Here is a 16,755-nt window from a genome sequence, read left to right on the forward strand (position 1 = left end):
ATCATTTTTTTTTATATTCGACAAAATCATATACATTACTCTGATCCCAATGTAAGTAGCTAAAGCACTTGTGTTATGGAAAATCAGAAGTAACGCCGGTACCACAAACAACCAGACCCAGGACAACATATGAATTTATTTAATTAATGAACTTTTTCTACGTCGACTCAGCCGGGAATCGAATCCGGGACGTCAGAGTAGCGTACCCATGAAAACCGATGTACACACTACTCGACCACGGAGGTCGTCAAAATATACTTTATTTAAGTAGGCTTTTACAAGCGCTTTTGAATTCGTCGTCATTTTACAAACGATATTAATTGAAGCTACCACCGGTTCGGAATGTAGATTCTACCGAGATGAACGGGCAAGAAACACAGTTGTTACTGCTTTTAAAACATTTAAAATACAATTTTATGGTACTTAAATACTTTTTATAATCTATATAATCTTGTATTGAATAATATGTTTTTTTGTTAATTATAATTACCTACTCATATAAATCAATATATCTAAAATACCGGTTAAAAAATCTGTATGTAAATTGTAAGCTGTAAAAACTTTCAACAGACTCATAAATAAAGCCGATATCATAAATAAAAACTAAACAGTAACTTGGAATACTTACTTACCTTACTTACCTATATTAATAAAAAAAAAAAATTGTAACTTATTCCTGCCTTTGAAGATTATTCCAGACCATCAAACAGAAATACAAATAATTATTGTTTTTATTGATTTGACATTTGGTTTCTTTTACCACATATATTCTATCGCCAAACAGAAATTCCAGCCAATCAGCACTGACTGTGTAACTACGTACACGGCATGGTTGATTAATATTACTTGCAGCACCGATATATATGGATGCTGATTGGTTGGCGAATGCACAAGTGTGAGTAATTCATCACACACATGTAGGTTTCTTCAAAATATATCTATTCTCCTTGGCCGCTAACCACTTGAAATATTACATATAAATTTAAGTACATATTAATAACTACCTATTCGTCAAGGCTTTTACACTATGGGTCAGCTTTGCAGCTTTAAGATTGAAGAACAAATATGAAAAGTATAATTCTGGCTTTTTACGGCTAGGAAAGATGAAATTTTCATCTTTTTACAACCACAGTGCGTATATTTAGTGTGTAACCTTTTGAATCACTCTGTTTTTTGATGAAAACCGCATTAAAATCCGTACCGTAGGTTAGAAGATCTAAGCGTAGACGACGGGAAGCGACTTTGTTTTAAATTGTAAATTTTAAATATGTAACAATGATCTTATATGTTATGCAAGTTGTAGTAACAATATTTTCTTTTATCGTTATTAAAATTGATGAATGATGAATTGATGATTGATGCTTGAGTTTTTAGCAGAACCAACTTTACTTTTTTTTAAATAAATACTGTTTTCTTAATTTTTAGTGGTAAAGATATTTTACAAGTTGTTTTTATTTTGTAATACCCATGGACACAATGCATGTGTTTATTGATTACAAAAAAAGATTTAAATTTAATGTGTAGTTAGTGTGTTTGGGTCAGAATATTATCTAACACGTGCGAGTTTCAAGAAGAAAGCTTAATAAAGTCTTGTCTATGAAATGAAGCAAAAATTATTTGTAATCTCTTTAAATTTTCTCCTCCAAACTCAAACACGAATAGACCTGAAATTGCGGAATGTTTTTAATGCTCGTTTGTTGACAACCACGACAACATTTCTGACCGGATGCTTGCAAACGTATAACTTGATAATAAAATGTTATTATTTAACATCAGGATAAATTAACAATTTATATTATATTTATTTCCTATTTTTGATACCTTTTTTCTATAGCGATTTATAATACTAAACGTAATATTAAGCATACTTATATATAAAGCTGAAATAAATGACGATAAAATTCTGACCATTGATAAGTTTAATTGTTTAATAACTATATTATTTTTGAAAAATGAATATGTTGAATAGAATAAATACATATCGTTTCAGCTATTAAGACATTACATTTATCATTATTAAGACTGATTATACAAAAAATCGACCTTTTATAAAAAACCGTACTGTACAATAGTGTATTATTTTAATAACATTATAATAATTATTATTAACTATTACAGTTTCACATTATTTAATTATACATCTCTGTATAGTTATTCTATAAATTATTGCTGAACACAACCATGAGATATCAAAAACTGATATTAAACATTAGCTATAATAATATTATAACATTTTCGTGACACACGTTTAAATAGCTTATCATAAGTCGTTTTTCAAAATTTCACGAGTGAGACGAAGCCAATTCTCACAGAATAGCACAAATGGGATCCAATTTTATTAACAAATTATCACTTTATCAAAACTTAAACATCAGCCGTTTTTCTATTCGACTAACATCATTAGCCGCAGTTATAGGTTCGGTCGAAGTTGGACCGGTATATAATCGGGATCGCATCATAACCGACGAATTTAGTAGAATAGTTGAAGTTAGATCGTTGTCGCTCGATCGTCGAATGGATTGGAATCGTAAACATGACAATTGTTATATGTAAATAGAATTGTCCCTGGAGGCTGAGACAGAAACGGAATCGACACAATTATGACGACAGGAACAACAGTCTTCGAAACGTGCTCTATCTTGAACCATAACATACAATCTCATACGGTTAAGTTAAAAGTAATTGAAACTAACATTCACAGTAATTTCTTTCATTGTATCCGTGTATAATGCATCCAGGATCATCTGTTATATAAACGGTTGACGTACAATCTCTTTCGTCTTCCAGTTTCGAAATGAGGCTCCGCACAGCAATCGTGAGATAGAGCTGAAATACTGTAATCAAACACAAACAATAAAATATTACATAAGTTTGCGAGAAAAAAATGTGCTTTATAATAGGTCCTGCACAAATGGCTAGTCATTCTTGACAATAGCGACCCAGGAAAGGAAGACATAATCTTCATGATCAATATCAGTTACAAGGTGGTACATTTTGTTTCATGTAGTTTTTATAGTATTTACTTTGTTCTAAATATATATATGTATGCATATAATATATATATATTTACCGCCTTTTGCAGCCTATATAACGGCTGGTAGCGTAATACATTTTTAATTCAATTCAATTCTTAATTTAATGGCTTTTAGTTTGGCTTGCCGACAGGGCACAGATTATTTCGCCAATGTCACGTACGAATTACATTTTTAAAAAAAGGGCATATGATCGCCTGTCAGCTGTCAATCGGATTTATATTTTGGCGCGAAGTTTGGGTGCTTTGACCACACAATTTCTGAGTCATAGAATATTTGTAATAGTTTCAGTTGATTTATGTTATTAATTATTATCAAAATTAAAGTAATTAATGTAATTGTTATTAGAACATCAGATAGTTTTATTAAATTCTTTTAAAAAAAAACATTATCACTTCTGTTCGGTAAGAATATATAATATGCGTCTACCGGAATTTACTAGTCGATCTTATACTATTAATAAATATACACACACGGGATTTTATTTACGATTTTTTTCATTGAAATAAAATAAAAATTGTCAAAAATCTCCCATTTACATAAAATTTCGTCTTCCATTATGACGTTTTATTATAAATTTAAAGCGGGAAAAAATCTTATTTTCATTTTTAAACCATACGAATAACGTTCTGAAATCGATTACACTTATTTTTTATGAAATAACCGATTTTAAAAAACCATAACAAAATATGTATTTATTAAATATATAATATTGATATTAATGTAACAGCATAAATAAGTATTTCTAAGACTTTTAAATGAGGGAATATTACTAAGCAAATTTACATAAAATTTATACGTAGGAAACAGCACGTTTCGAAAAAGGCTTTTGTATATATTATTATATATGTAACTACTCTTAACTCCTTTCCAAATAAATCCTTTTAAATTGTTGACGTGAAAAGCGTGTATTTTACTTTCTTTTATTATACAAATTACTTACGTAAAGTAATACCCGTTGAGAATATACCGACCACGACGAGGAGCCAGACATCACTCGGAAATAGACGGTGTATTCTATACGCCTGTACTGGCAAATACAGAGAAATTATGATAATTAATCCTATCATTGTTATAACGTTGTACCCGTAGAATATCTCTAAGCAGCCTCGACTATTCTGAAATACATAAATATATGTATGTTAAAATAATTGTCAGGGAAGTAGTTTACATATTAATTTATTTAATTTAATATGAATGGTTATAATAACAATGGTTTTTATAATGTTTATAATGCTGTCTATTGGTAAAGGTGATCACTTACCACAAGTTATTTGTTTTGCAATTAAATTAAAGGGAACGGTCAGTAACAAATGGTTGTAATATTTCAGTCAAGAAGGTACAAATTCTATGTTGATCTCAGGTTGGCATTTTGCTCAAGACGGTACCACTTAGACTCAGATTGGAAGCGCATTTTTAAGAACAGTTTTATATTAAAATATATTTAAAATAACTATATTACGACTTATATTTCCTATGAACTTACTTTATGTAGACCTGTTACGAACACGATGTAAAATAGAAAATGTATAACAGATATTCCCAGTAATATAGATATCTCTATAAACGACAGCGGATCGAAATTATTATATTCTTCTAAAATATCCTGAATCCTGAAGAGCATACGGAGGACCGTGACGTAACTTAAAATCTGAAAATACGAAACGATATATTGCATATGAAAATTTATAAAGCATTACGACCTTGAGCCGAAATGGCAGTGGTTACAACACGAGCATCTTCGCCGATAATTGCGGGTTCAGTCCCAAGTAAACACCACTGAATTTTCATGTGCTTAATTTGTTCGTATAACTCATCACACGCTCATCGGTGAAGGCAAGCGTCGTGAGGAAATCTATATTTGTCTAATTGTAATATGTATATCCACCAATCCCCATTGGAACATCATGGTGGAATAACCTCCAATCCTTCTCTATCAAAGGATAGGAGGCCTTAGTCCAACAGTAGGGCAATTACAGGCTGTTACTACGACCTTGGAGTAATAGTGTAAAAATCTTTATAAATATGTAACACCTCATCAATTTGCCTCAACGGTTGAAGCCAGGGTTGGCTCATTTTTCGTCCAGAGGATCTTAATTCCGATACAACGGGGAGTGTTGCTAGCTTGAGTACTACTAAATCCCGGGTTGGCAACGCATTTATCAAAATTGTTCTATACTTCTGGCCGTGCCAGCTTTTGAATGTATAGTCGATTCAAATAACAAGAGAGGTGAATATAAATAAACATATTTGACCTTGAATTTATATGATATAATCTGTCAACATATAAATAATCTGTTGTACTGGTTGCGTCAAAAATCACGTTTTGAATGTCGGCGATATTGTTATCGAAACATTTGAATATATATATTAAATATACATTCATCGAGAAATGATTGCCCATAAAATAACAGAGGCTATTAGCAATGGCAGCAGTAGCACGGAATTAATGTAGGATTTATTTGTCTTAACTACTCCTGCCATTAGAAAGCACTATATTTGCATATTTAACATCAGTTGACTCATTTGTTCGTCTGCGATACAAATCGGAGTATACTATTTGAATTGGTGAGTGGATAATTCCTGTACAAAGTCTTACTCCTACCACTGGTAAAATTGTTTTGCCCGCATGACATGACTTGCATAACATTTTCCACTAATTTCAGTGTAAATTTGACAATGGAAATGAATGGAGTCACAAAGATATAATCTATGAAAACGTAAGGGCAATGATAGCATACAATTAAATAACACTTTAAGCTTAACTGACATACAAAATTCTCGCACTTGCGCTCTTGAAACTACTTTTGAAGCGTTGAAATTCTACCTAAAGCTACTACTGGTAGTAGTATATAATACTATTTAGTACTGCCTGCGAATAAAAATTAGCAGAGACACGAAAATATCAAAAAAGTCAAATTACAGATACACCAAAGACACGGATAACAAATTCAACAAAATAAAAGTACAACTGAGGAAGATTGCAAGTTCTTGCACTACTGGATTTAATGATTAATTTGTGTTTATGAAACATTTCATGCTCGGCTCACCGCCGAAAAGATCGTGAGGAACCCTGCATGTGTCGCATGTCAATCTTGCATGACCACCGACTTATATTGGAGTATGGTGCAATAAGCTCTGTCTACTCAAAATGAGATAGATCCATAGCCCAGCAATGGGAAATTTACAGGTTACTTTAAGTAAACGTGGAAGATATTAAGAGCATTTTATAATATACTTACAATCGCGAAATATCCCCAAACGAATAAGCCTGTTCGCAGAGGAAAACAAACACAGCATGCATTAATTTTCCAACTCATTTTGAAATACACTATTCAGAAATATCACAAAAACTACATATGATATGTTATAATTTTCTTAAAATGTTTATTGAACACATCTAATATAATCAAGAATACGTTGATAACTGATGCTTATTAAATATAAATATAATAAATAAATCGCTTATTATAAAAATCAGACTCTCGTAGCCATTTTAATTTCTCTTTGAATTGTGTATCTTGATTGAAATAATATATTGATTAAAATTATAACATTATTTTTTTATACACAATATAAAATAAAAAAAAACGAATACGTAAACAGAATAGAAGATAATTCTTATTGCATCATAAACAATTAACATTTAAACTTTCCATATAACATATAAATATAGATTTTTTAGTAATTACGGCGGAAGAAATCCTCCGAAAAACATAATATTATAAATTTATTTTATTTTAAATTATATTTATCGTAATTGTAAAAGGTTATATATATATATATAATTATCGAAGTTTTTTTTTAGGTTATATTAAATATTTAAGTTTTTTTTTTTTTAATTAAAACAGACAAACATTCTTTTAGTTAAATTCAATCGCTGTTAATCATGTTATAATCGAACCGTGACCCCGGGGTTTCCAAACGCGTCAACATTCATACAGCCAATGATATTAATGGCTGAGATAAAAGTACATTTCAGCATTATTCATTTATCCTTGAAAGTTATCATTTGTCGTTTTTTTATAAAATAGGTTGGTAGACAAGCAAATCGGCCGCCTGATTATAAACATTCCTTATAACGCTAACGTGCTACCAACCTTGCGGACTACAACAATACTAATTACTGTATTATATTCTACTTGTGTTGCGTGGATGGTACGAACCAAGTCGGAAAACTTTTTTTCCGACATATTCAACAAAAAATAAATTTAAATGTGTACATCTAAACCTTCCATATGTATCACTCCGTCGATTGATGTTCCGTTTGGTAGTTTTTGAGTTTATTGCGTTCCGACAGATGACAGACAGATGCGGTGAGGAGATTTTGTTTTATGACATATAATGATCCAAATTGGAAGATTCCAAGCACATTTCAATATTCTGCGATTTTATTTGTAATACTTTTCTAACAAAAAGTTATACTTCAATCATACCAACTTCCCGCGTTTTAATAATAATAATTTCGTATAAAAAGAACATCAAATCGATCACATTTACATAATAGTACCATAATAACTTTATCACAAATTTAGAATGCCTAAAATGGTTACGCATTAATGCACTGAGGTCTACGGTACCTTAGAACTGTGAAAATTGCACTTCAAAGTCTATGTAATCAAAAGATGGCCGTTTATGTCGTGTTTCCCATACATTCGCAAAGGGAATCAAAACCTTTAGGGCACTTCACGTTGATCTAGAAACATGAAATTTGGCAAGAAAAAATATCTTGTAAAACAAATAAATAAAAAAATCTGGAAACCAGTAACTCTTTTCGTAATGTGTGGTGGTACGGAATCCCATGTGTGCGAGTCCAACTCGCACTTGCCAGGTTTTTTTTGCTTATTAAGTTTGATATGTCATGTTTTATTAATTAGCAACAAATCGTAGTCGAATTTGGTCGACTAAAATTAATACAAAAGTGTGTTAATTCAAAAACGTTTTACGAATATCATCAAACATCTTTTGATCTCATAATCATAGTTAATTTTACATTTTATTATTATAAGGATCTCCAATATTTGATTATATGAATGAAAAGTCATACTTGTTAATCCGACATTTTATAACTAAGTCGAAAAATATTAAGCAAATCAAAATAATAAACTTGAAAATACTCAATGCAAGATATAAATATACCTCTATAACTGTAGTTATTAATTTGGGTAGAAATATACCTTATTATAGTAAGGTTAAATGAACTAGGTAGAAAGAATAACTATAATTGAATATAACAAAAGCTAAATCTCCCTTATAATATCAAAACAAAGGATAAGGGTTTTAAAAGCTAAGCTATAGTCGTTTATACTAAATATAAATATATTTTAACATAGTTTACATTTTAAACAAATTCTGCGATGAACAGTATTAACATTTGATAATTTTATTCAGTTTAATAACAGAACATTATCTATGTCTTAAAACGGATTTCGTCCAGTTTGTATTGGAGTGTCGATAATTATTTCTGAGGCGTGGTTCACATAGCAAAGACGACTGGTCTGGCGTATCTTAAGCAGCTCACTCCGCACCAGTAGAAGAAGATAGACTTGAATTCCTAAAAGTATAAATAAAAATAAAAAGGATTATTTTTAATTGCACTTGATTAGAAACTTTACAATATCCATTTACCAAAAGATTTCCTACACTTTCAAAATTAAGACACGTCAAGGTCATATTAACACGAATACAAAATTAGTGTATTGATGTTACATATTTTAGAGTTAGGGTAGACGCGTAACGACATGAAATGAAAATGAAAATTGAACTGAATAAAGACGAACTTTCTTAGAAAGCACGTAAGTCATGCAACATACTCCTGAACTCTTTCCAGCCGTTAATTTAATTTGCTGTCCCATCGAATTGTGAAGATGAGAGAATGGATAGTGTCCTTGGGATTAGGCACACTTGTGCATTTTAACATTATATCCAGTAAAAACGGGTAGTCTTCCTTGAAAATTACGGCTGTGAAGAAATCGTTCAAGTGGACAACAAGTGAAAGAAACCCCATATTCGGACAACAGCTTTCGATTTAAATAGGTACGTAATTATAATAAACCTAGTTTAATACATTTGTATTCATAAAATTCCCCTACTCACCTAAACTGGTGAGAACGGAACAAGCTTCCAAAATGTAAAAACCGAAGTGACTATAAAGTTCACTGTGTCTGATTACAATGAACGTGACGAGAGTTGCCAGTGTTGTTGTAATCCCATAGTAGTAGTAAGCGCGGAGGAGCTGCGTCTTTTTCTAGAAGTGATAAATTTAAACGATTTTTTAGACCTCTTGTAATCAACGCTGGTTCAATTGCTATTTATAAATTAATTTAGTTTTAATATTATTATATAAATTAGTTACCGACTGCACTTACTGTCTGTACTGTACTTCTCTGGTACCCGTGAAAATGTTTTTATAAAATTATTATGAATTTTGTATTTCTATCACTATTATGGTTACTACTTTTAATAATTTATTTTGTAATAAAAGGAGTAAATTATTGTCATATTAATATTGATTACTAACCATTATTCTAAATTCTAATTCTATATTAAACACACACACACATTTGCAAACCTACAAAAATTTTTTCCTGCACTTCTGAGATTGGTAGACTTTCTTTTGACATTAAACATTATTCGTACGTGCAAAGTATTAAATAAATATGTATTCTAATAAATAATATAAATTGCAGGTACCGTATGCGCTCCGACAAGGAGCACTATGTTGAAAAGTATCTCAGCTATGAAGAGGATAAACGCAAACCAGACTTGCGAGTAGAAAGCCACTCCCTTGTACAGCGCCATTGTGTGTTCAGAGGAGACATGTTTTACGCTGACGTAAATCTCCACTGCCAGCACGAAGATAGAAAATAACTGAAACGATTGGAAAATTAAAAATTGCACAATTTAATTACTCGTCTATACTTATAGGATACGACCTTACAACCCCTTTAGTAAATTCTTAACGGATATCTACACCCTATAAAACCTACCTGCCAAATTTCAAGTTTGTAGTTGTCATAGTTTCTGAGAATTCGTGATTGGTATTTCGCTTTAATATATGTAAGTATATAGATTATGTCCTAACTGACTATCTACGCACAGTCAAAACTACTGATCCTAGAAAACTAAAATTCGCTACATAGGTTTATCGCATAACATCAGTTTTAGCTAAGAAAGTATTTTTGTAAATTTCAACTTTCAGAAGAAGAAATCGTGGAGCGGTAATTTGATATGAACTCTATCCATACGAAGTCGGGTTTGGTGATTAGTCTTGTAATGAAAAAGAAAAGGATAGAGTGAGACAGCGGTAGAAATGTCGGAAAAAGAAGTAAACACGCTTTTTAAGTTCACTGCCTTTAATATACTGTATATTTATCTCTCTACACCAAAATTCTCGAATTAGGTACTTGAACTGCTCTCTGAGAAGAATATTAGCTGGATTCAATATGAGCAGCGAAAAGGATAAAATTAACAGCTCGTCAATGTCTAATTACTAATCAATTCTCCTCTTGAAGGCTCCATTGCAGATAGGTAACATGTGCGTTAGAATTGCGTTCGACACATAAAGGTTTTCTCAAGATGTTTTTCTTTTTCACGAGATGATTATATTATAAACACAAATTAAGCACATGGAAAACTACAGGCGCTAACAATAGTTCTTGTATTTATATGATTATTATGATAATCTATGATTACTTAAGTTTATTTTAATTTTAAAACTACGCAAAGATTTTTATATAAATATTATTGTTACTAAAATTATCGTATTAAATCTTCAGTTGTGGGAGATACCGGATAAAATATTCACTGTTTATACTTTTGGTTAGATTTACTACTATTAACCATATTTTCGATTTAAATATTTAATATGATACTTTCTTCTTTATTCTACAAAATTATATATTATAATTTTATCTTGTGTTATAATAATTATTTAGCTGCAAAAGTCGATTGTTACTTTCGACCACAGACATTTTTCCAATTACGTGAATCAAACCAAATTTGTGTACCTAATTAACATAGAATTTATTTATTAAAATGTAATAATTATATTTAGATTAAAATCACATGATTTTTTAAATAGAGTCATTTAAATTATGTTGATAAAATAATATCTTAATAAATACATTATTTGTATTCATACGTGGTATGCTGTATCTATGTGGAGTTTTAACAAAATTATGTGTTATATTACATAACGAACAGACAGTCAAATTAACAAAATAAAATATATGTTTAAATGATTTCACGTACATTGATTATATTCGTTAATTTTTTATGTAAAGATGAAGAGAATAATGAAACTACAGCACTTTTAGTCTATCATTTATATTGATTATTGTTTAAAAAAATCTTAAGCTATATTGTAAGGTTGATGAATAAACAAGTAAAAAAAATGACTTACCAAATGAATATATCCGAAAACAATAATTCCATGGCGTAATGGGAAGCAGCAACAACACCGCCTGCATTCCGGTATTTCCAAACGCATTTTATTTAATTTAAATTAACAAAAAAAAAAACAACATCATCTCTTTCCCATATCAAATATAAAATTATATTTTAATCTTTTGACGTATTCCTGAGAAGAATACTAAAACGCATTTGTCAGTTGTAATTCCTAAAACTACTTGTGACTTCACAGTTCAAAAGTGCTCGTATGGACAATGTTGAGGATCCAATTATCTTATTTACCATTTGAGGCGCGGAAGCTGTGCATTGTCCACGCTTTGTGTAGAAACACACACAAACATACACATCTACGTGTTACCTTAATAGTAATGTGGAACATAAGGAAATTCTTATTGTTATCAACTCTCCCGGTTTTACTTAACGATCTTCAGTTATATTATTTACTAGCTGAGCCTGCGGCTTTACCCGCGCGAAATTTGTAAAACACAAACTTCCAACCCCGTTTTACCTTTCGGAGTTTCGTAAAATCCATTCTTAGCGGATGTCTACATACTATAAGGAACCTACCTGCCAAATTTCAAGTTCGTAGGTGTTACAGTTTCTAAGATTTCGTGATTAATCAGTGAGTGGTATTTCGCTTTTATGTAGGTATTCTTGAAATGTAGGCAATTATTGTTTTGTTTTTTAATTCACATTCTGTTTAAAAAAGTAGATTTTAACAACAATTAAAATAAAGGTTATTTTTTGATAAAACACAACAAATTACGAAAAAAAATGCTTTTCTTTTTTTTAATGTATAACTTATATGTATTAATTATAAATAAAAATGCGTTCTGTTAATTCTTTTTTTTATTTTTCCATACTTATTATAGGTATTATGCTCTTGTAAAATTAGAACATAAATATTTAAAAAAAACACAGCCTGCTGCTTATGACTAAAACAATGATATATATATCAAAATTAATGATTTTTTTTGATTGGATATAGAATACGACGGTCATATGACTGCTTACAAAGCTTTCCAGGCATTTGACAATAATTATAAAAATATTTAATTATTTTGGCACAAATTTTCGACTTTTTAAATGGTACGCACCTTGATATAAAATCATACATTTTTTCTTCCTATATAACTAACTAACAATAAGTTATTACTAAACTATTAAGTTAAAACAAGAATTTAAGATTGTTCTCACCAATCTTATCTAGCACTACTAATTCAGATGGATATCTTAACTGCTACATTGTATTACTAAATAGAAGAATAAAACGAGAAAAATAGATTAATGAACTCAGATGTAATGTAAATTTTATATTATATCTGAAATTGAAATTTCCGTCCCATCGGATGAAAAGATGCATTTTCTCATCATTATCATCTTTTCATCTGATGGGAAGGCATACCGACAAGATCGAAGCGAGCTACCATTATTTTTAGCAGGTTGCAGAGACACTTTAACTTACTTGCATCTGCAACCAGAATTTGAACATAAAAACTGTCCAACTTTATGTTAGCCTGAACCTGGGCACAAACTAAGGCACTAAGCTAGCAATTCAGTTCAAAATATGAGATTGATGATACAAGCTTATTTTCCCAATATATGAAAACCCAAATTAAAAATAATTAATAATTGAAATGGTTTCATTTTCTACTATAGATTTAAATGATTCTATCATTAATAAACATCACAGTAATTAGTCGTTGCATTTATATTATCTTTTTAAAAGTACTGCAATAAAACAAAGGCGAGCTTAGGAGAAATTTGTTGGAGAAAGATATTGCCACAAATTAATCTATTTAAGGTACGGTTAAACTTAAAGTACGACCCTAAATAAATAACACATCTTATACACTCTCGATAGGCACAACAGTGCTTGGGTATATGCCGTTTACATCGACTTTCAGTTCCCCGTTGATGAATTGGTGCAGCTGGTTCTCATACGTGTGACCGGACATATCCATCTTCTTTAGTAAACTCCTCACCAAGAACAGGAGGTAGAGATGTATACCTGTAGAATGAACGATAAGGTTTATAAAAAATATATCCAGTTTTCTAATCTTAAACGGATACTTTGATCTCATTTAATTTACTAAAATATTATGAAAACTTATGCAGTGTTGAGTCACAAAAATATCCACCAAAAATATCAATTTTTTTGTTACAAACGAAGTTGTGACATAGTACAAAATTCTTATGACATTCTGAATAGGATTTAGAAAAATTAATACGATTTACAAATGAGTAAATCTGTCAGATAGTATATAAAACAAATGGCAAATTATTATTAAATCAATAAACTAGCTAACACGCACGCTCGTGACAAGATTGTCAACAATATTTGGAGAACATTATGGAGCGTGCATTTACTTCAATTATTTTAGCCTTGAGATGAACAATTGGACCACCACATGAGTAGGTATAATGGCAAATACCATGGAAGTACCTATAACCACTATTGCAAGATGTCATGTCTGTAGCTGCATAAATAAAATCAAAAATGCAACACATAGTACCTAATGTTTTTCGTTAGAATAAATTGTACTTATATAAACTCCTACATTATTCATTATAAGGCCAAAGAAAAATAGTAGATTTTTCTAAAACTCTTTACAAAAAACTATCAAGATTGTTTTTAACTATACTTACATAAACCAGTGAAAAATAACGTCATCAGCTCCAAAGCTTCGAGACGCCCTGAATCGATTATTGATATTATCTCCAGTAAAACCACTGCTACAATTGTGGCGATTGTATAGTTGTAGAATATTCTCAAATACGACATTATTTTCTGAAAAATAAATTTAATATCAATATAAGCTATTTCAGCACAGTGACATTAACATTTGTATTTGAACCGAGAACAATTTTGCCGAGATTTCTCATTTGCAATAAAGGAAATAAATGAAACATTATCGATAGAAGTTAGCCTAGTCTATCTTATCTCATAATTTTTTAATTGCATTAGTAAAAGACAATACATATATCATCAGAATGCAAGAAAATTCTAATTATCTGACAGTAGTCGGATGGCCTCGTTGGTTTATCGGCTAGCTTATAAAGCCACAGATACTGTTTTTAACCAATAACTTGTTGTATTTTCGAGAACTTCCAGTACAATTCCGGAATCAGTTTAAAAAATGTTCCTCAGAAAGCATGTAAGATGTAGCCATTGACCTCGAGCCTAAACTCTTTCCAGATATGATGGACTTGCCGTTCCACATAGATTGGACTTGTACTTGCATGAACTTTTGGCCGAAATCTCTTAATGAAATCAGTTATCATCATCAATAGGTTGCTCTCCAAATCTTTGAGTTTTGCGAAATATGAAAAAAAAATGTCGATTACCTTATGGGCACCATACACCAGCGTGATGTTGAACATGATATCCACACAGAATATCGCAATGCAAAGTTTATCGTCCATCTCTGCAGGCACCCCGTGGTACATCAGCAAAATACCAACGTTATTGTGAACTGAATAACTGTATACAGCAACCATGAACGCAGAAAAAAGCTGAAAAAAATATCAAAATATCTTAGGAATTTAAAATGTTTGTATTTTAAACTAGTGCCAAAAAAATACTTTGTTTTTTGGCATTGCTCGAAAGGTGACGGAAAAATGCCGACCCTGCGTTGGCACTTGTAAACCTATATTTTTTCAAATATCACTTAATTTCATGATCACATTATGCGAGCAAACAGATCGCTTTTCATTTATAAAGTATTTCAGCGAAATTTATCCTTCAAACTATTTACGACTATTTAAAGTTCAAATACATATTTGTAAAATTATATCCGCCACACAGCAATATTTAGTGTTGTCGTGTTCCAGTTCCAATTTTATTTAAATTTTCTTATCATAGAAACAGCTTTTTGTTATTATTCGAGATTCGGATTAAATCCCGTCCCGTCCCGTCCTGCTTGGCTTTCGTTTAGCATAAACTAATAAATCTGTAGTCATTCTCAAAAGGGACTAGACAATTGTGCGGGACTTATTATAGTGCACAAGTGTGTGCTAACACAAGTGCACACTCTATTCTCTCACTCTGATAATCCGACGGGATAATATTCTGAAACGACCGGAAAGAGTTGAGCAGTTCATTCAACTAACAATATCAATTGATAGTAATAGAAGTAATTAAAGCAATTAAGCAAATAATATTAAATTGTATTATTAATTTTTCTCTTGTTGATATCTGGCGAGGTCATAATAATTATATTTCTAAGTATTAAAATGCATTAACTTTATAAAAAATAAAACGAAATTTTCAGTTTCTTAAATACATTCAAAAACGTTAAACTACTGTAGTTAATATTTATTAATTCCGTCATCACTTAACCTCAAACAAAGATTGCAATGTCAGTTAGGTCGTTTAAAAATAAAACGATTACGAGTATTACATAAAAAAAAACTTTAAGCTTTATAATTTTTTCCTTTAATTCAAAATTTATTTACAAATGACAAATTAAAAAAAAAAGAAATAATTTTAATAAAATTACGCGTAATATTTTGATAAAATTAAAAGGAAACACTTTGCACGTTTATGAATAATATAAATCATTACCTCGATCCTAAAAATAATCTTTAAATTAATTTCATACTATACTTACAAGATTTAAGTAGCCAAACACTAATATCCCTTTCCTCAAGGGCATGCAGAAACAACATCTCCCAAATTCTGGTATATCGCAGAACATTTTCAAAAACACTATCAAATCACTGTTTATATATAAAGCGCTATACGTGCGTTGGTCCACACTGTCCCGCAATGTAAATGCCACTGCAATTATCTATTATATGTATGGTCAGTTATATACGAGAATGTACAGAACTCACTACGACCATTGGGAAAAAAACTTTTGATTATAAATCGTGTTGATGTTGATATCAGAAGGGAAATAACTAACGAGTTTCCTGAAATACTTATAAAATTATAAAATGAATTATACGATTTTTTAGTTATTTATTATTAATTTATTGTTATATGTAAATAAAAACTCACGAATCAGAGAAAAAAGATATTTGAATTCATTAATAATCTAGAAAATTAGTATCTAAATTAATTTCATGTTCAAGACATTTAGGTACTGGTCACAAAAATTCGCATAAAACGAAAAATTACTGTTATGGACATTAATAATATAGAAAGTTACTCGGATACAATAAACGATATAATTAAAACTTAAAACAAATGTATTATTAGTTATTTTTAATATCTCTGTATTTACGGTACGCATATAGGTATGTATTGTATTGTGTAATATTATGTAAAATATCTTTCGAAAATCGTTAATTATAACGACAAATA

At 30.4% G+C, this 16,755-nt stretch overlaps 2 protein-coding genes and 1 long non-coding RNA gene across 3 annotated transcripts; all 3 read right to left on the reverse strand.

Annotated features, from left to right (window-relative positions):
• Positions 1–1,972: 1,972 nt before the first annotated feature.
• LOC113401477 (uncharacterized) lies at positions 1,973–6,456 on the reverse strand. The gene is made up of 4 exons (XR_010309356.1): positions 6,275–6,456; positions 4,519–4,683; positions 3,976–4,150; positions 1,973–2,834 (listed from the first exon to the last, which is right to left on the reverse strand). It is a non-coding gene; the product is annotated as an uncharacterized LOC113401477 (long non-coding RNA).
• A 1,982-nt stretch (positions 6,457–8,438) lies between these two features.
• Positions 8,439–11,723, reverse strand: LOC113404258 (uncharacterized). Its single transcript, XM_026645116.2, has 4 exons — positions 11,437–11,723; positions 9,726–9,902; positions 9,129–9,279; positions 8,439–8,586 (listed from the first exon to the last, which is right to left on the reverse strand). The coding sequence occupies exons 1-4, from the start codon at positions 11,521–11,523 to the stop codon at positions 8,450–8,452; spliced, it is 552 nt and encodes a 183-aa protein (XP_026500901.1). The 5' UTR covers positions 11,524–11,723; the 3' UTR covers positions 8,439–8,449.
• Positions 11,724–12,578: 855 nt separating this feature from the next.
• LOC113404256 (uncharacterized) lies at positions 12,579–16,258 on the reverse strand. The gene is made up of 4 exons (XM_026645115.2): positions 16,058–16,258; positions 14,793–14,960; positions 14,094–14,235; positions 12,579–13,455 (listed from the first exon to the last, which is right to left on the reverse strand). Exons 1-4 carry the CDS (start codon positions 16,142–16,144, stop codon positions 13,292–13,294), a joined length of 561 nt encoding a protein of 186 aa, XP_026500900.2. The 5' UTR covers positions 16,145–16,258; the 3' UTR covers positions 12,579–13,291.
• Positions 16,259–16,755: the final 497 nt, after the last annotated feature.

The sequence above is a fragment of the Vanessa tameamea genome, chromosome 15, assembly GCF_037043105.1.
Source record: "Vanessa tameamea isolate UH-Manoa-2023 chromosome 15, ilVanTame1 primary haplotype, whole genome shotgun sequence".
Classification (NCBI taxonomy): Eukaryota; Metazoa; Arthropoda; class Insecta; order Lepidoptera; family Nymphalidae; genus Vanessa; species Vanessa tameamea.

Bases quoted from the DNA above. Each gene is read 5' to 3' on its own strand.
- LOC113404258 (XM_026645116.2), bottom strand. From the start codon at position 11,523: ATGCGTTTGGAAATACCGGAATGCAGGCGGTGTTGTTGCTGCTTCCCA. The intron at 9,903-11,436 runs GTAAGTCATTTT...CAATCGTTTCAG, and splicing joins TTTTCGGATATATTCATTTG to TTATTTTCTATCTTCGTGCT. The intron at 8,587-9,128 runs GTGAGTAGGGGA...TTATACTTTTAG, and splicing joins TTCCGTTCTCACCAGTTTAG to GAATTCAAGTCTATCTTCTT.
- LOC113404256 (XM_026645115.2), bottom strand. From the start codon at position 16,144: ATGTTCTGCGATATACCAGAATTTGGGAGATGTTGTTTCTGCATGCCC. The intron at 14,961-16,057 runs GTAAGTATAGTA...TATTTTTTTCAG, and splicing joins TGTTTGGCTACTTAAATCTT to CTTTTTTCTGCGTTCATGGT. The intron at 13,456-14,093 runs GTAAGTATAGTT...TTCATTCTACAG, and splicing joins GTTATTTTTCACTGGTTTAT to GTATACATCTCTACCTCCTG.